This window comes from Stegodyphus dumicola, chromosome 9 (genome assembly GCF_044657685.1).
Source record: "Stegodyphus dumicola isolate Sdum_Otavi_A_Nest chromosome 9, ASM4465768v1".
In the NCBI taxonomy this organism is placed as follows: Eukaryota; Metazoa; Arthropoda; class Arachnida; order Araneae; family Eresidae; genus Stegodyphus; species Stegodyphus dumicola.
The window spans coordinates 12586426-12602317 of NC_140776.1; the positions used below are offsets into that span (position 1 = coordinate 12586426).

Sequence of the window (15892 nt, forward strand, 5' to 3'; positions counted from 1 at the left end):
TAATGAAATGTGATATGAATGTAATCATATTTTTCATTTAAGTTAGATTTAATAAATTTGTTTAAACTGTGGTATAAAACCTGCATCTTACTGACTTTCACGTTAGGATTTGCTGGCACTTTTGAAAACTGTTGAGACTGAAATAGCTATATGTGAAAGTAATCTTCATGATGAAATTGAGAAGAGGAAAAAATATAAAGTGAGTAAAATAATTTTGGATATTATGCAAGTGAAAGTAATTGTATGCAATTCCCAAAAACAAAACACAACAGATACTAAGAATACTTTTAAAAAAGTAAAAAGCTAGATGTACTGTAACCTCCCTCAGTGTTTGAAAGTTTCAGCATTTGCTCGATTTTAATCTCATTAAAACTTTTACCTCGCGGTTTGCAATGATATATGTTATCCAGTACGTCATCTTTTAAAAACAAAGAATACATTCTTTCATTGCATATTTGATAACTAAATCTGTGTACAAGGTGATATAGTAAACAACTTGTATAAAATATAAGACATTCAGGATTTTTATTTTCTTCAGATATTTGTCAAAAAGGCAATTTCAAAACCATTTTGTCACATTTGAATCACGAATTACGTGAAAATGAACTTTATGGTTGTTTTTGCATATACTTAAATTACTTTTTGGATTAAAACAAAGATAAAGTAGCAGTGTATGTGTATTTGGATGAAGTATTGATGAAAGCATATTTATTTCATGGATAAAAAATATATTCCAGCTAGAAAAATAATAAAGATGAGTAAAAAATGAAGTAATGTTAACTAATGAAGAAATATAATTAGAAGTACCTAAGCATTGAAAATCTTAATATATATTAGCAGATATCTGTGTGTGCTTGCAAAAATAAATAGTTGTAACATTCTTCTAAAAACACAAATGCAGTTTAGCTCTAAAAGTATTTATTAACAAAGCACAGGAACAGTTATAAAGATAATATATATAAAAATGGAACATACACCAAAACGGAGCACCTAACATTTAGAATTAACGTTTGAGTCACGGAGATATAATATCGGAGAACCTATTCTCATCTCAGCTTGAGGTCGACTAACTATAAGTTGTTCTCATTCCCACTAGATGGCATTCAATAAAATAGTTCGGTTACATCCAAATAGCTCTGTTACATCCTCTTCTGACTTTGTAGACATCTCAGCAAGAAGTCAGGAACTGACATTTGTCTACTTTGTGCAGTAGGTGAAGAACAAAATGGATTGGCTCGAGTTTAACGAGTAGTAGCCACTTTTGAAACGGATACAGGTTTGATGGCTATTACACATTTTGGACATGTTTTTTTCTTCAAGGGAGCCACTGAAGTTATATGACCTGAAATCTTGAAATGGTTTTCAAGGCTGAAACATGATATTTGCAAGAATTTTATCTGATTCATTGGGATCAGAAGTGCCCATTAGCGGCTGAACGATACTGACTGAACACTGGTAGTTCGGTCCAAGGTTTGAATCCCATGAATGGGCTCGCTGCATGGACGTTTTCGTGGTTTTCTCCATATGTAATGTCTATACGAGCCAGTTTCCCTTAGAAAGTCCTCAACAAAGGCATCCCTCCTCTTTGGCAGATAGCTGTCGAGGCTTTGCGTAATCGCATAAACCAAATTTATCTTCAGAAGTAAATTGGGAGTTTCTTGTCATTTCTTATGAGCATATTGCATTTGTTTTTATTGGTGTAGCTCAATTTGTTCTCATATCTGTTTTGTGCAGTTCTCACAAATCATTTCAAATATGGAGTAATTTCTGGAACAAAATTATCATTTTCAGTTATTATGAGTTCGTGTTGTACATTATCTAAGGTTCCTAACTCTCATGCAAATTGAAGAAATGCTGTAGACTGTCCAGTTGAGTCACATTTGTCTGTGTTTAAAGTAAACCGCGTTAGAATAGAAGAGAAACACGCCAATGTGACAATCAAAATCGCAATAACAAGCATGTATTTAAGACACAATAACACGCCGAAAAAATACTAATTCAGAAGTCAAACAACAAAAATCAGTGTTATATTTTCAAATTTTCACAGAACTAGTTTGGATGGTTTTACCGAACCACCATCCTCAGCTGATTTTTGTTGTTTGACTTCTGAATTAGTAACCTTGTATTTAGCGTACATATATTAAAACACTCAATTGATTTCGAGGACAGCTAAAGGTTCCTCCTCATCAGGAGAATGAAATTACTAGAAAGGAGAAAAAAGAAGAAAAATAAAGCATTGGCAAAGGAGCCTCAGAAGCACGTGGTCGTTATCTGCACTGCCTGTTGTTGTAACCGGATTTTGAATCAGAGTTACACTGGCCACCTACTTTTACTGAGCCAGGCTATCTGATCAAACATATAACACATAGACTAAAATGGAAAGGGAAAAAAAAAAATGACAAAATTTTTTACGGTGTGAATATTGTTAGCAAGTACATGAGGTTTTTCTCCTCATTTACTGAAAGAAATATTTTATGTATTGTGTGCACTTTTATGCAAATTGTAAGTAAGAATTATAAATTTTATGTGTATAATAATAAGCAATTAAAAATGCTTACAAATGCATCTAATTGCTTTTAGGTGGATGACTGCAGACGAACTCATAATTATGATCAGTTCATTTGCACATTCCTTTCCATGCTTGCAGAGCAAGGAAAACTTGCTGATCTAGTTGAACAACAGCTAGTAGTCCGTAGACGTCAAGGTGTAGCTGTTGGAAAGCTTCATAAAACAAAAAAGCCTGATAAGCGACGGCGTTCACGACCAAAGAAAAGGAAATAATGCCTCATACTTTATTGTAGTCAAAGAATGTTGTGTTTTGTAAATAATGTTTTTTCTTAGCATTTGGATAAGCTTTTTATGTTTGTTTTGTTCTCTGTTGCAGCCTTTGTACTATTTGTAATTAAAGTACTATATAAAAAAGTATTTTAATGTAATGCAATTTATATTTGACTCAGGACATCATTAGCTAATAATAAAAATCAAGCTGTCAATAAATTTTATTTGAAATTTTTACAGATTAAGGCCATATTTTTATTTTTATTGAAATTGCTTATTTAATTTTAATATTTATCATCAAATTTCTCATCAGATATTGCAGAAATGTATATAGATTGTAAAATGTATATAATTTAGTATTTAATAATATATTTTAAAAACTCTTAAGTAGATTTTCCTTTTGGTATGCGATTTTTCTTTCAATGAGATTGTGATTGTCTGTACACATTTAAAAGTAATTGAACTACGAATATTTTGTATAGGATTGTACATATATAAAGATATGTAAAGTAATACACATTTAGTTTCTATTTTTACTATTAAATAAATGGGCTGCCTTTTTGAAAGGTATTTGATAGTCTCAGTATTTTCTTAGTTTTTTACAGGACTAAATGATATCAGTCTAAACAGATATTTTAATGAGGGAATATGAAATAGTTATTTCTAAGACAAGATTTCCAAGTGCTTAAACTACTTGCAGAATCAGTAAAGCGTATGAAATAATATGCAAATATATATATATATGTGTGTTTTTTAACTGTAAAGAAGCAGAAGCATTGTTTTATTTTCAGTATTTAAAATTCAAGTTGCAGCCATGATGAGTATTAAAAAACTACTTTTCGTTAGGAACTTGTAAAATTCTGTCTTAAAAATAAATCCTCAATTTGTCAGTTACCAAGTAATAATTATTTTATTAAATAAGAGTATTTTTTATAATTATTTGCATAAAAAAATTATCTTATTCTGGATGCTCAAGGATTGGTCGCTTCATGGAGTAGGAGAGGTTAGGAAAGTAATTAAAAGATTGATTTTCAACAAGCAATATTCTGATTTTCGCTTTAATTAATTTTTTTTATACTTAGGCTTCTTATTCATTTGTTATGCTGATATAAAAGTACTATGTTATACCTTACATTTAAATTGAATTAATAAAAGCTTTTAACTCTGTTATATATTTTGATTCCTGTGTTATGTATTAAATTAAAGGTGTATGTTAGCATCTATTTGTATTAAAAAAAAAATAGTGTTAATATAGTTAATATATATGCTTTGTCAACTGAATGTAGCATTATTTGTAAATTATAAATTTATTATAATACTGTAGATTAAAATAGTTCTTTGCATATCTTATTTATTATTAATTTTTACTGTATGGTAATAAGTTCATTGGTAGAAAATGCTTCTTTTCATACAAGTACTATCTATTGATTAGAAATAGATACATCAACTGTGCTTTCATTGTCAAGTTTTGTCTATGCAATGTATAAATAATCAGCAATACTTCACATAGTTACTTTGTAAAGTAAATTATGTTAAGGTTTATTTTAAAGTACTTCTCATTGTGAATCTCCCATACTTATATCTTATCTGTTCATACTTCCTGTTTCATGCATATTGTGATAGAAATGTGCATCTATGTAAATAAAAAATTTACAGCTTTAAGAAGTCTAGTATTTCATAATGTACAAAATATATAAAAATATTCTTACATGCAAAAAGAAAATAAATAAATAAAACACATTCAGTTGTAACTTTTTTAATTACATAATTCTTAGAATTGCATAAAAACATGGGGGAGGGACCAGTGTTACATTATCATTTAGTTAAGTTCATTTTCTTAGTATTCAAACCTGTATTTTATATAATTATATTTGTAAACAATTAAAAATTTTTCAATTTTCTCTCTTTAAAATTTGTTGAGTAATAAACAAATGATATAAATATGATTGTTGGTAAAATGCAAGATGAAAAACATGCAAAGAAAACTGAAAAAATTAGATTTATAAATCTTCTTCCTCTTTCCCCCACACACACTAAAATATAAAAACATTATAGAAAAATATCTTCAAAAGTGACTTTCTTTGTCTTGTGGACAATTAACCAGCCAGATAAATATTTTATATGATTCTGTGAGTATGGTCGTGCTAAAGAACGGTGATTCATATTATTCATTCTTTTAACAACAGTTGAATAATTGGGAGGACAGAAGCATTATATTTGATCCACAGTAGCATTCTGTGTATCAAATATTAATTATAAACTCATTTATAAAATGCTATTTTGATTATATTAGTTGTTAAAATTATTATTTGTATAACACTTAAATTCAGCGGATATTTTTAATTTAAACCTATTACATACTATGTTACACAGCCTTGTCCAGAGCTGTTTTATTTCTATTAGAGATTTTTTGGAAATGACGGTATTTAGAAGTTGAAAAGGCAAAGAAAAACTTTTAGAAGCCATAATGAATGGTGATGTGTCGATCATTGACATTAGTGATGAAGATTAGAAGAAAAAAAAAAAAAAAGCCTCCAAGAGAATAATATTTTAATATTTAAGGAAATATTAGATGAGTGCAGTTCAAGTGAGAGTGATGAGTGTTACAAAAGGAAACTTCTGAGCAAGAAGCACAGACAAAAATTCAAACAAGTAGGTGCCAATTTTGGGAGAAAATTGAAAAGTAAATGTCATTTTTAAATGGTTATAATGAATTAAACATTTTTGTAGTAGTAAAATATTCTATTTTATTTTATTTTGCATATTACAGATTTGATTGCCTTGGAAGATATCACCTGTGCTAGTAATGAATCAGCAGCTGATAGGCAGAACTGGACACTGTTTCTCTCTTTTGGGATAAGTTTATAATGGAAATGTGCAAATTCATAAAGATCCAGTTTCGTAAAGAAACAGGTAATGTTTTAAGTATTTGTGTAAATGACATGAAAGCATATTTATGAGCAACCCTGCTGATGTCATACTTAGGTTACCCAAGCATTTGTATGTATTAGCAGAAAACTACATATGTTCCTGCTATTGCTCACGCAATAACTAGAAACAAATATTTTCAGATTAGAAACCATTTAAAAGTACTTGATGATGCTAAAGTTACAGAAAGATAAGCTCTGCAAAGTAAGACCAATTATGGATTGAGTTAGAAAAGATTGTCTTATACTTCTTGCTGTAGATGAACCATTTACAGGTAGGTGTCTCTGCTGTAAAACAGTATGTACAATGGAAGCCAATTGAGAAGGATTAAAGAATTTCGTTTTGGCAGCACCAGGTGGTTTACTGTTAGATTTTGAAGTCTACCAAGGAAAAAATACATTATTTTCATCTAAAAGGGTCAGAGCTTCAGTGTTGGTGCTGCAGCTGTAATGAGGTTTAGTGGCCAGAGGAACACATCTTTTTTTTTTTGGGGGGGGGGCAGATATTTTACTTCTATTCCATTAATAGATGATTTAAAGAAAAGAGATATTGTATGTACGGGCACTATCATGAATTCAAGAGTCCCAAATGCAGTTCATCTTACAAATGATAAAATGATGTCAAAAATGGAAAGAGTTTCATTTGATATGTCAGTCTGATGAAATATGTAAGGTAAAATATGATAAAAAGGCTGTATTGTTATGCTCATCCAAACTTGGAGTAGAACAAGATGAATGTAAGTAAACATTGGTAAAAAAAAAAAAGAATAGAGAATACATTGAAGTTCCAAGACCAGTAATAATAAAAGAGTAAAATGCCAACATGGGTGGAATTGATAGGGTGATTAGTTACTATAAAATTAGGGTACACACAAAGAAATGGATGGTCAAAACAATTCTTCATTTGTTTGATCTCAGTGTTGTCAATGCATGGATTTTAATTAGAGGATCAAAAATCTTATGTGAGTGGTAAGTGCATGCAAAATTTCAGAACAACTGCTGAGACCATCTCAGTTGACTGATTATAATGATGAAGAAACAGACACTCGTAAATATAAAAGATATGACTTGAATATGGAGTCCACTTCATATAGTAAAAGACAACAAATCAAGCAGATTTAAAAAAAGATGGACATTAATAATTCTGTAAGATGCAAGAATAAATAAAGTGATATGTATTTTTGTCTAACAGTGCAAAATAGTTTTGTGGAAGTACACTGAGCAAAAAAAAAAAAAAAAAAAAAGGACAGTTCTATATCTCCCGTTCTACTGGACCGATTGACAAAATTCAACTTGCATTTTTCATATCTTGAAAGTGCAATTTAGGATATATATTAGATTTTTATGTAGCATTGTTTTAATATAGGTATTTGAACACAAAATCGGACTTTTTCCCATATTTAGATTCTACGACTCAAATGATGCCAAACTGCCAAGTTTTATAAAAATGACACAAGTGATTTTTACAAAATTAGCTCTCAAAATTTCAGCTCCTCCATGTTAATTAAATTTGTTATATATTTTATTAATATCTCTCTTTTTTTAAAACTTATTTGATTCTTCCTTTCATATTTCAAATAAAATCCCCATTTTTTATTAATTTTTATAATTTGTATATTTAAATAACTTTTATAATTTTTTTGAAAAGAATTTTTAATTATAACCTATAAATTTTTTTACCGTTATATTGAAGTAGATATATTTCTATGCATACCTGCAAAAAAATTTCATTCAAATTCAAGTTTTTTTTTATTCAAAGATTCCTAAGATATACGTGAATTTACATATTGAATATATAAAATTTGCCAAATTTGTTTATTATTACAAATTTCAAACGCAAAATGTTTTGAATTTGTCATATTTGTTATAAGCAATAATAACACCAAATGTGGTTAAAGCACTGTTAAAAGTATGAACAATGACTTTTTTTCTGCTTGTGTACAGTGGAAAAAAAGCAAAGGAAAATAGATTGCAGTAAATAAGAAGTTCGCCAAGTGAATTAATTCCTTGCAAACTGAAAAAAAAATAGCACCAAGATAAATTTTTCCATAAATCTCGCACCAAATTTTACAAAATTTAATATTTAGGCATAACTTGAGTCAGAATTGAAATATGGAAAAAAACTGGCATGTCATTTCAGAAAAGGTCTGATTTTATGTCAAAATACCTATAGTAGAACAATACTATATATAAATCTAATATATATCCTAAGCCGTGCTTTCGAGACATGAAAAATGCACTTTGAGTTTCATCAATCGTTCCAGTAGAACGGTAGTCATAGAACAGTCCTTTTTTTTCTTCCTTAGTGTACATGCATGGATTTTGTGAATAGATATTTTTTTAAATGATCTAAGCTCATTTAAATTTATTATGTGCATATAATAAGATTTTCAAAAATTGCAATATTTTTCATAAACTATAAAATACATTTCAGTTTTAAACACTTAAAGCCACGTCTTGTACTTATCTTAGTTGAAATTAGTATTTATGTTGTCTGTTGCTCATTAGTAAAATGTATTATTGCAAGACCCAACATTCGTTATAATGGACATGCCAAAATATATATGTTTTTAACTTTTTTGAAAATTTATTATATTGTATATCAACACCACATATATGTGGTGTTTTGTAGTCCTAATAAAATGGTTAATCTCAAGTTTGGTAAAAACTGGTTAAATATGAACTTGATATATCAAGAGGTTATAACTGCTGCACGTTACTCATATTTTCCCTTGGTTTTTGCATCAGCCAATACAGTCAAAAGTCTTTAATCCGGAATGATCTATAATCCAGACCTCAAAGCTACAAACTTTCTGCGCATGCGTAAATGCATAATGCGTCTACGCATGCGCATAATACCTTTACGCATGCGCGTTTAATGTATAACGCTATAATGTTAAAGCTATGCTAAAATTAACTAATCTAAAGCTATCTAATTTCAGTTAATGTTGCAGATTGCATTGTTTCTTAATTTTATAATTGGACCCAGTTTATTATTTTTGCAGACTGTTAGAGCAATTTTATAAAAAGTAAGCTTGAACTTTAGATTATGTCAAAAAGAGTTTCTGATTCTGGAGCTGCCAAAGGATCTACAAAGCGAAAGCATGTTTCGATGTCCATCAAACAAAAAGTGGAATTGCTGCAAGAAATGGATAAAGGCATGAAGAAAGTGACAGAGAGGTTAGTGAAAATGAAAAAATTTCGATTGACAAGTTAGTCGGTATTCTTGGTACAGCAATTACAGGACTTGAACAGCGGAACTTTGTAACTGAACAAGAAATTATGTCTGTTTATAGAATTAAAGAGAAAGTATTAGCACATAAAACGAAGCAACTTAAACAACTTACATTGAAAGAAATGTTTAATAAAGTAAACAAATAAATATTAATCCTTTTTTTGTAAATTTTGATACCCTTTAGATCATAATTGCTCTTTATATCACAAATTAGGGTTTCATATTTTTAATTTTATAATTTCTGCATGCCATCTTACCAGATTTAAATTGATGATCTATAATCCGGAAAAAACCCTAATCTGGAATCACCGAAGTCCCGAGGAGTCCGGATTAAAGACTGTACTGTACTGGAAAAAAAAACTATAAAGTTTATTTGCTATAAAGTTTATCCAAATATTTTTACATAAGTTCCTGGTAATCATTAAAATATTTTCACTTGCATGCTCAAATATCTATAAATGTCTGAAATTTGACTATTCTTTTCAGTGAATCAGAATTTTTGAATAAATAAATATTTTCATTATTGTAATGTTGCTGACAAAATTCTTGTTACAAAATAATCTATATTTGCAAGATATTTATTGAATGTTATATATATCGGGTCATATAAAAAGTCTCCGTGCTTTTTTGCACGTTTGTCTCAAACAAACATATGCTTAGATGACATTCAGCTTTCATAGTTTGTAAAATAGTTTTCTAATTCGTTGCTCGTGTAAAAAGTTATATTGATTTGACAATGAGTGAAATATCTGAAGAAATATGCCAAGTGATGCTTTTTTACTATAAAAAAGGTAACATGCAAAAAAATTTATGAAGTGTATGGTGAGAATGGTGTGAGTGAACGAAGGACCCAGGAATGGTTTGCTGATTCCATTCCAGAAATGTCGATGTCAAGATTGGAAGTGAATATCCATTATGGGCTGGTGAAACCATCAATTTGACCCTTTACTGTGCACAACTCGACCGTTTGAACAAAGCAGTCTGGAAAGGATGACCAGAATTGGCCAACTGAAAGGAAGTTTTGTTCCATCATGACAATGCTATACACATTTTTGATGACTCGAAACTTGGTTAAGTTTTGATGCACCCACCGTATAGCCTCGATTTTGCACCATCTGACTACTATTTGTTTCGGTCTCTGCAAAACCCTCTTGATGGTAAAAAATTGGCTGGCCGAAGTGCCACTGAAAATCACTTGGCCAAGTTTTTCAATGATAAACCACAGCAGTTCTAGATCGATGGAATTATGAAGCTACCCCAAAAATGGCCAAATGTCATAGATAATAATGGTCAATATATGGTTGATTAAAATTGACCCTATATTAATACATCACAACTATAATCCTGCTTGTCTAAATTAATATAAACAAATTATTGCTTCATTTATAAATTTAAATTAATTCACACAAAAAGAGTACCAGAAGCATAAGTATTTTTATTATACAAAGAAGCACATAAAGAATAATACTGTGTTGGATTCATTAAAGATCATAACTTATACAATATCTAATATAACTTTTCCTGCAGATTTTCCTTCTTCAACATGTTTAATAGCATCATTGACCTAAAAATATAAAGAAAAGGCACAAAATATTTAATGAAAAAATACTTAATTATAAAATTCCATAAGCAACATGAAGCATCTGCAGTTTTTAATATACCATCCTAATACTTTAACAAATCCAAATATTTTTACATAAGTTCTAATTAAAAAAATTCATAATTTTTTCTTAATTTATTATTCTATGGCTATCCATAGTTTTTTGTTAACCAGATTAAAATTAAATCATTCTATATTCTGGAATAAAGCAGGTTTCTAACATTAACATATTTGGAGGGAGGGGGAACCTTTCAAATTTTTTTGTAAATTTCATCTAAAACATTTGCTGTGAATACAGCTGTAAATTAAACTGCAAGAAATCATTCTATGTAACGATTCTTATATTAAGAAATTTTCAGGAATCCTTTTTAATTAATAAATAGAATAGAAAGCATTCCTAAAACTTTTATATGAATATCTTCATTATTTCTGTACTTATTGATTTCACAAAATAGAATATTAAGTTTTGAATAATTTTATTAAATTTAGTGCAACAATTGCACTGATGTTTTGATAAAGTTTTACCCTTTATTTGATTATGATTTAAAAATTAAATACTGTGTAGAGATGTACTATTCATTCATTCAAAGAACCGGTTATTTTATTGAGCGAGCAAATGCCTAGTTTGTGAAAAAAGAATGGTAGCTCTTTGTAATATCCTTTAGAGTTTGACCACTGGAAGTTCTTGTTGCAAGCAAGCCAGCAAAGTTTAATTCTCATTTTAGGAGAGAGGAGAATGTATATTCTTCCATGTTAAATGAGAGTTTAATTTTTGTCATTTTCTAACTTTTTTTTTAAATCCTAGAATTTTATTGTTGGTTCTGTATAGAAAGGAAGTTTTATGAAATCTTGAAACTACAACTGAAAGGAAGCGGTCCAGGGAATTAACATTTGATTGAATCAGTTCTTCCGATCCCACTCCTCGTTCAATTCTTTTCGCTCTTCACTCCAATCTGTCTAACCATTCTCAATCCCACTGCTCTTCACTCCATCTCTGATACTGAGGAGGAAACAGAATGCATAACTGCTTATGTCTCTTAAAATGCACTGAGCCTTTATTTTGTAATATCCTTTTGAAATAAAAGTCAAATGATTCAATTTAAACAGTTATGTTTTCTACAAGGTATTAGTTCTCTCTCTTGCACAGCATGAAACCTCTGTCTATTAATTTTCTTCTTTCTTGGAAGAAGAGAAGCTGCAAATAACTGGAATTAGAAATAGAAATACTATGCAACTTTTATCTTGGTAAATGATAATATACATGTGTTTATTTCTCTGTGTGTTACATGTGTATTTTTTGTTTGAAAGGATATGTTTCGAAGCTATCCCCCCCCCCATTTTCCAAGTTGAAAGAGTAAAGTGAACAAGTTTGATATCCCTCCAGTCTTAATAACTTAAGATAAAATAACATATCGAACAAGTATTTAGAAATAAAAAATTTTAAAAATCAGCGTTATATTTGCAAATTTTCACAGAACTAGTTTTGATGGTTTTATCAAACCATCATCCTCAGCTGCCAAAGCGCAAATAATCTTAACCACTTATCTATCGCTTTTAGAGGTCTTAGTGTTAAGGATCTCGTCTTCCCTATCATTCCCTTTTCATTCTTGCAGCTTCAGAATTCCAAGATAACCTTATTTATAAATAGAGCCTAGCGTTTGTTTGAAATATTCCTCATCTTTGAAGCATTCCATATTCTTGGATTTATTTTGCTTAATCAGGGTTCATAGCCACATTTTAGTTAAAAAAATAAGCACCTTTAAGCACTTTTCAAGCACATTTTAAGAAAAAAAAAATAAACACCTGTCTATACACAACTGCATAACCTTAAAAGAAAAATTAGACTTGTAATTTAAAATATGAGAAATTCAATATTTATTAAGAGAGAACGAGCATTATTCAACCATGGAAAACAATTACATTCTTTTTTTTTTTTTTTAATTTTAAATAACAGTTCAGTTTACAGAACAAGTTTACAATGAGAGAAAAAAAACTATGCTGAACTAAATTATATTACAAGATTTAACGATGAAATTTCAGTTCAAAATAGAGAAGATAAATAATAATAAGCCATATTTATTATATTCGCTTGGCACCTAAAAATAAATACAATTTATTTTCCCACTCATATTAATATTTAAATAATTTAACTTAAATCAAAATTCTGAATATTTTCTACATTTTCATTGTATAACAGTTTTCCCATAACAGATATTGCAAGCAAAGTAATTTAAGTAAAAATAAGTAAGAAAAGGAACTTTCCTGGAATCAGAAGACGGAAAATTGCTTCATGCAGTCATCCTTTAACAGTAAAAGCTTAACTAACCGGCATACTCGGAAATTGCCGAATATCTGAAAATTTTGGATAATCGAGTGTAACTGGTAAAAGAGGGAGGGGGTAGATTATAGCCGTTCTTTACATTTTTCAGTTAAATAATGCTTTTGACATTTCGATCTGTGCACCATATAAAAAATAACCCAATGGAACTGAAAAATAATCCCCTAAGCACAGTAAAACTCTCTCATCTCTGCGAAATATCGCAAACGTTATTGTGCAAAACGTGCGCCTTAATTCTTTCACGCCTGATATTACGCAATCGGAATCAACAGCTGCCAGTATTCTGAGAATAAATAACTAAAGAAAGGAAAACGCCCCTTTGCTTCGTCTGGTTTTCACCATCTTGGCATATTTATCATCGAGCAGGACATGTCGCGCTCCCGCTTCGCACAATATCCCTGCTGTACTCATATTGATTAATAGATTTACTAATTTGGGGTGTTTTTCATTCTAATTTTGAACCGACTGCATTAAATTTCATGAACAGAATCATTCTTTGCTTGGGTTTGTAGACCGCAGAACTTTTAGTCCTGTTCAATTCAGGTTGAAAAGTGACTAAAAGAAAAAAAGTCTATTGCTTGCTTTGCTGCTGACTGTAACGGTTTCAATATTCGAGATTTTGCAGAGAAAGGGGATAACCCCCAACTTCCGTACTATATAATGCATTGGCAAAAAAAAAAAAAAAAAGTATTTTGTCTATTCGATTACTTTCACATTATGTATGCCATTCCGAATATTATTCCTTAGAAAACCAATCTATGTTAAAACACACTTACCCATTTTTGAAGTTTATCTATACTTCAGCAGTTACTGCAAATATATTATTATAAATATTCATACATATGCTCATAATATAAGCATATCAATCATAATAAAAAGCGATGTGCACCTGTGTGTACTCGCGCGCATCAAAGTGTATGTTAATGCAGAGAAAGGGGCAAAAAGCTATTTCTGGGAGTATGATTTGCCACTTGACGCTCTATATAAGGAAGAAAAGTTGTTTATTTAGCTTCGGCTTTGGTACAGGGAAAAACATGCGTTCGTTTAAAAAAAAAAAGCACTAGAAGCCAAAAATAAGCACTAAAAACAAAAAAAAAAGAATAAGTGCTTTAGAGCAAAAGTAAGCACCTGTAAAGGCTTTTATTTTTTATTTTCAAATATAAGGACTTATGAGCACTTGTAAGGACTGCTACGAACCTTGTTAATTTTATAGCAACATGCCAAAATGGTAAAGAGGGCTGATTGATGAAGAAATATGAAAGCTTCTACTTTACATGTTAGACTATGTAACATCATAAAATACAGAATTATAATACTAAGAATTGACGATAACAACTACCTATCTTGTAACTTCTTCCTATTCTTTCAAAAACTATACTAACCACACAATTTTTCCTTCCAATCTGAAAGTGTTTTGCTACAAAAAAATTGCAATACAGAATACACTAAACACTTTGTATTTTAAATTTTTGTCAGTTTTTATTCTTAAACATTATGTTTCAACACACATTTATTTACATTTAAAATTTTCTGCAATTTAAATTTGGTTGTAGTGTAGAATTGGGTGCCCCTTTGATTAGCGACAAATTTTGTTCAGTTTTGGCAATGAAACTCCATTTCTGGTTACCATGATGGTTTTAACTTTGTTTTCGCTTCTTGATTTTTTTAAAATAAAAATAGATCGATGTGTTCATGGACAAAAGGCAGTGTGCAATGCCTAGTTTGTGCTATTCTCTGATGTTTTCTTAAGTGAAAATAGATCTATGTATACATGGACACATAGTTTGTGCAATTCTTTCATTTCTTATTTTGGTTTTGTATAGCAACCATCTTGAAATTGTGCCTTCATGGCACCAATCTTGGCATCAAAAAGGAATCACCAAAAAACAAGGGGCACCCAATTGTAAACTTTTACCTTAAATTTTAACATTTTCACACAGTTTATGTTTTTCATCATTTATGTAGCATTTATTTTTTAACAATACCTTCCACATAAATTTTTTTAAAGAATTTTGATAATTTCAAGAAAATATACAGCAAAACAAATTAAACATTACCAGGACATATGACAATAAAAAATGCTACTGTTTACTGCAACATTTGCATATTTCTTTATTTACAAAGTCATGAATGTTTGTAAATTTAAGAAATTCATGAAATCTATGAAAAAAATTTCAAATAAAAAATATGGGAGAGTTTCTTGACATAACTTTAAAATATAATAGAATTAATCTTTGTTACTACTTTATAAAAGCACTTAATTTGATAAAATAAATTAAAATCATTTTTTAAAATCTGAGAAAGCTATATGCTATGATATGAAGAAATACAATGACGTTTTCTATAATGGAAATATACAGTTACTCCTGCATATCACAGGATAATCTGATTTGGAATCAACCTTCTCCTTAAATTTCCCCTCTATAAGAAACCATCAAGCAATTTAGACAATAGTCTCCTACATTTCCCTTCCTTTCATTTAGGGAATGCATCTTCGGAATGAATCAAACTACCTACCTAAAAGGGAGTGATGAATCAAAGTACCATTGCTGCAAACAGCAAAGGACTTCCTGACAGGGGGAAGCATAAAGTATGAAAAAATGTATCTTTTACAGGTGTGAAATCCCTGACCTTAAAAGGTTAAAATGATAATTCTAAGTCTAGAAATCAAAAAAATTCATAACAGCTATAAAATAAAAAAAGGCAATTTTGCTGCATGATTATTTTGAGAATGGTTTCTATAATTATTTTTACAACTGACTGATAATACTGATGTGTTTCTAAATAAACAGTTTACAGGATCTATTATACAAGTTTCAGTCATGTACAGAAGCAAAAAATATTTTGGGGAGAAGAAAACTACTTTTTAATTTTCTCTTATTACTTCAAATATTTTGTTTTAATTTAGTTTTGAATATAGCTTTTCAATGCAGTATTTTTCTGATAATTTTTTTTTTTTTTTCCCCTTTAATATATATACCACAGGTGGGGAACATGCGGCCTCCACGAGTTTC

General features: G+C 29.7%; 2 protein-coding genes across 3 annotated transcripts in view; one reads left to right on the forward strand and one right to left on the reverse strand.

Moving 5' to 3' along the window:
- caly (ubiquitin carboxyl-terminal hydrolase calypso) overlaps positions 1–4443 on the forward strand; it is a 90333-nt gene extending 85890 nt beyond the window's left edge. For both annotated transcript variants that reach the window (XM_085823228.1, XM_085823229.1), the window contains 2 exons: positions 107–199; positions 2581–4443. In XM_085823228.1, coding sequence (XP_085679354.1) covers positions 107–199; positions 2581–2781 — 294 coding nt within the window. In that variant the 3' untranslated portion in view covers positions 2782–4443. The remainder of the gene's footprint in view (positions 1–106; positions 200–2580) is intronic.
- A 5912-nt stretch (positions 4444–10355) lies between these two features.
- LOC118188382 (protein Cryzl2-like) overlaps positions 10356–15892 on the reverse strand; it is a 41746-nt gene continuing 36209 nt past the window's right edge. Inside the window, exon 8 of the mRNA XM_085823230.1 lies at positions 10356–10504. Coding sequence (XP_085679356.1) covers positions 10436–10504 — 69 coding nt within the window. The 3' untranslated portion in view covers positions 10356–10435. The remainder of the gene's footprint in view (positions 10505–15892) is intronic.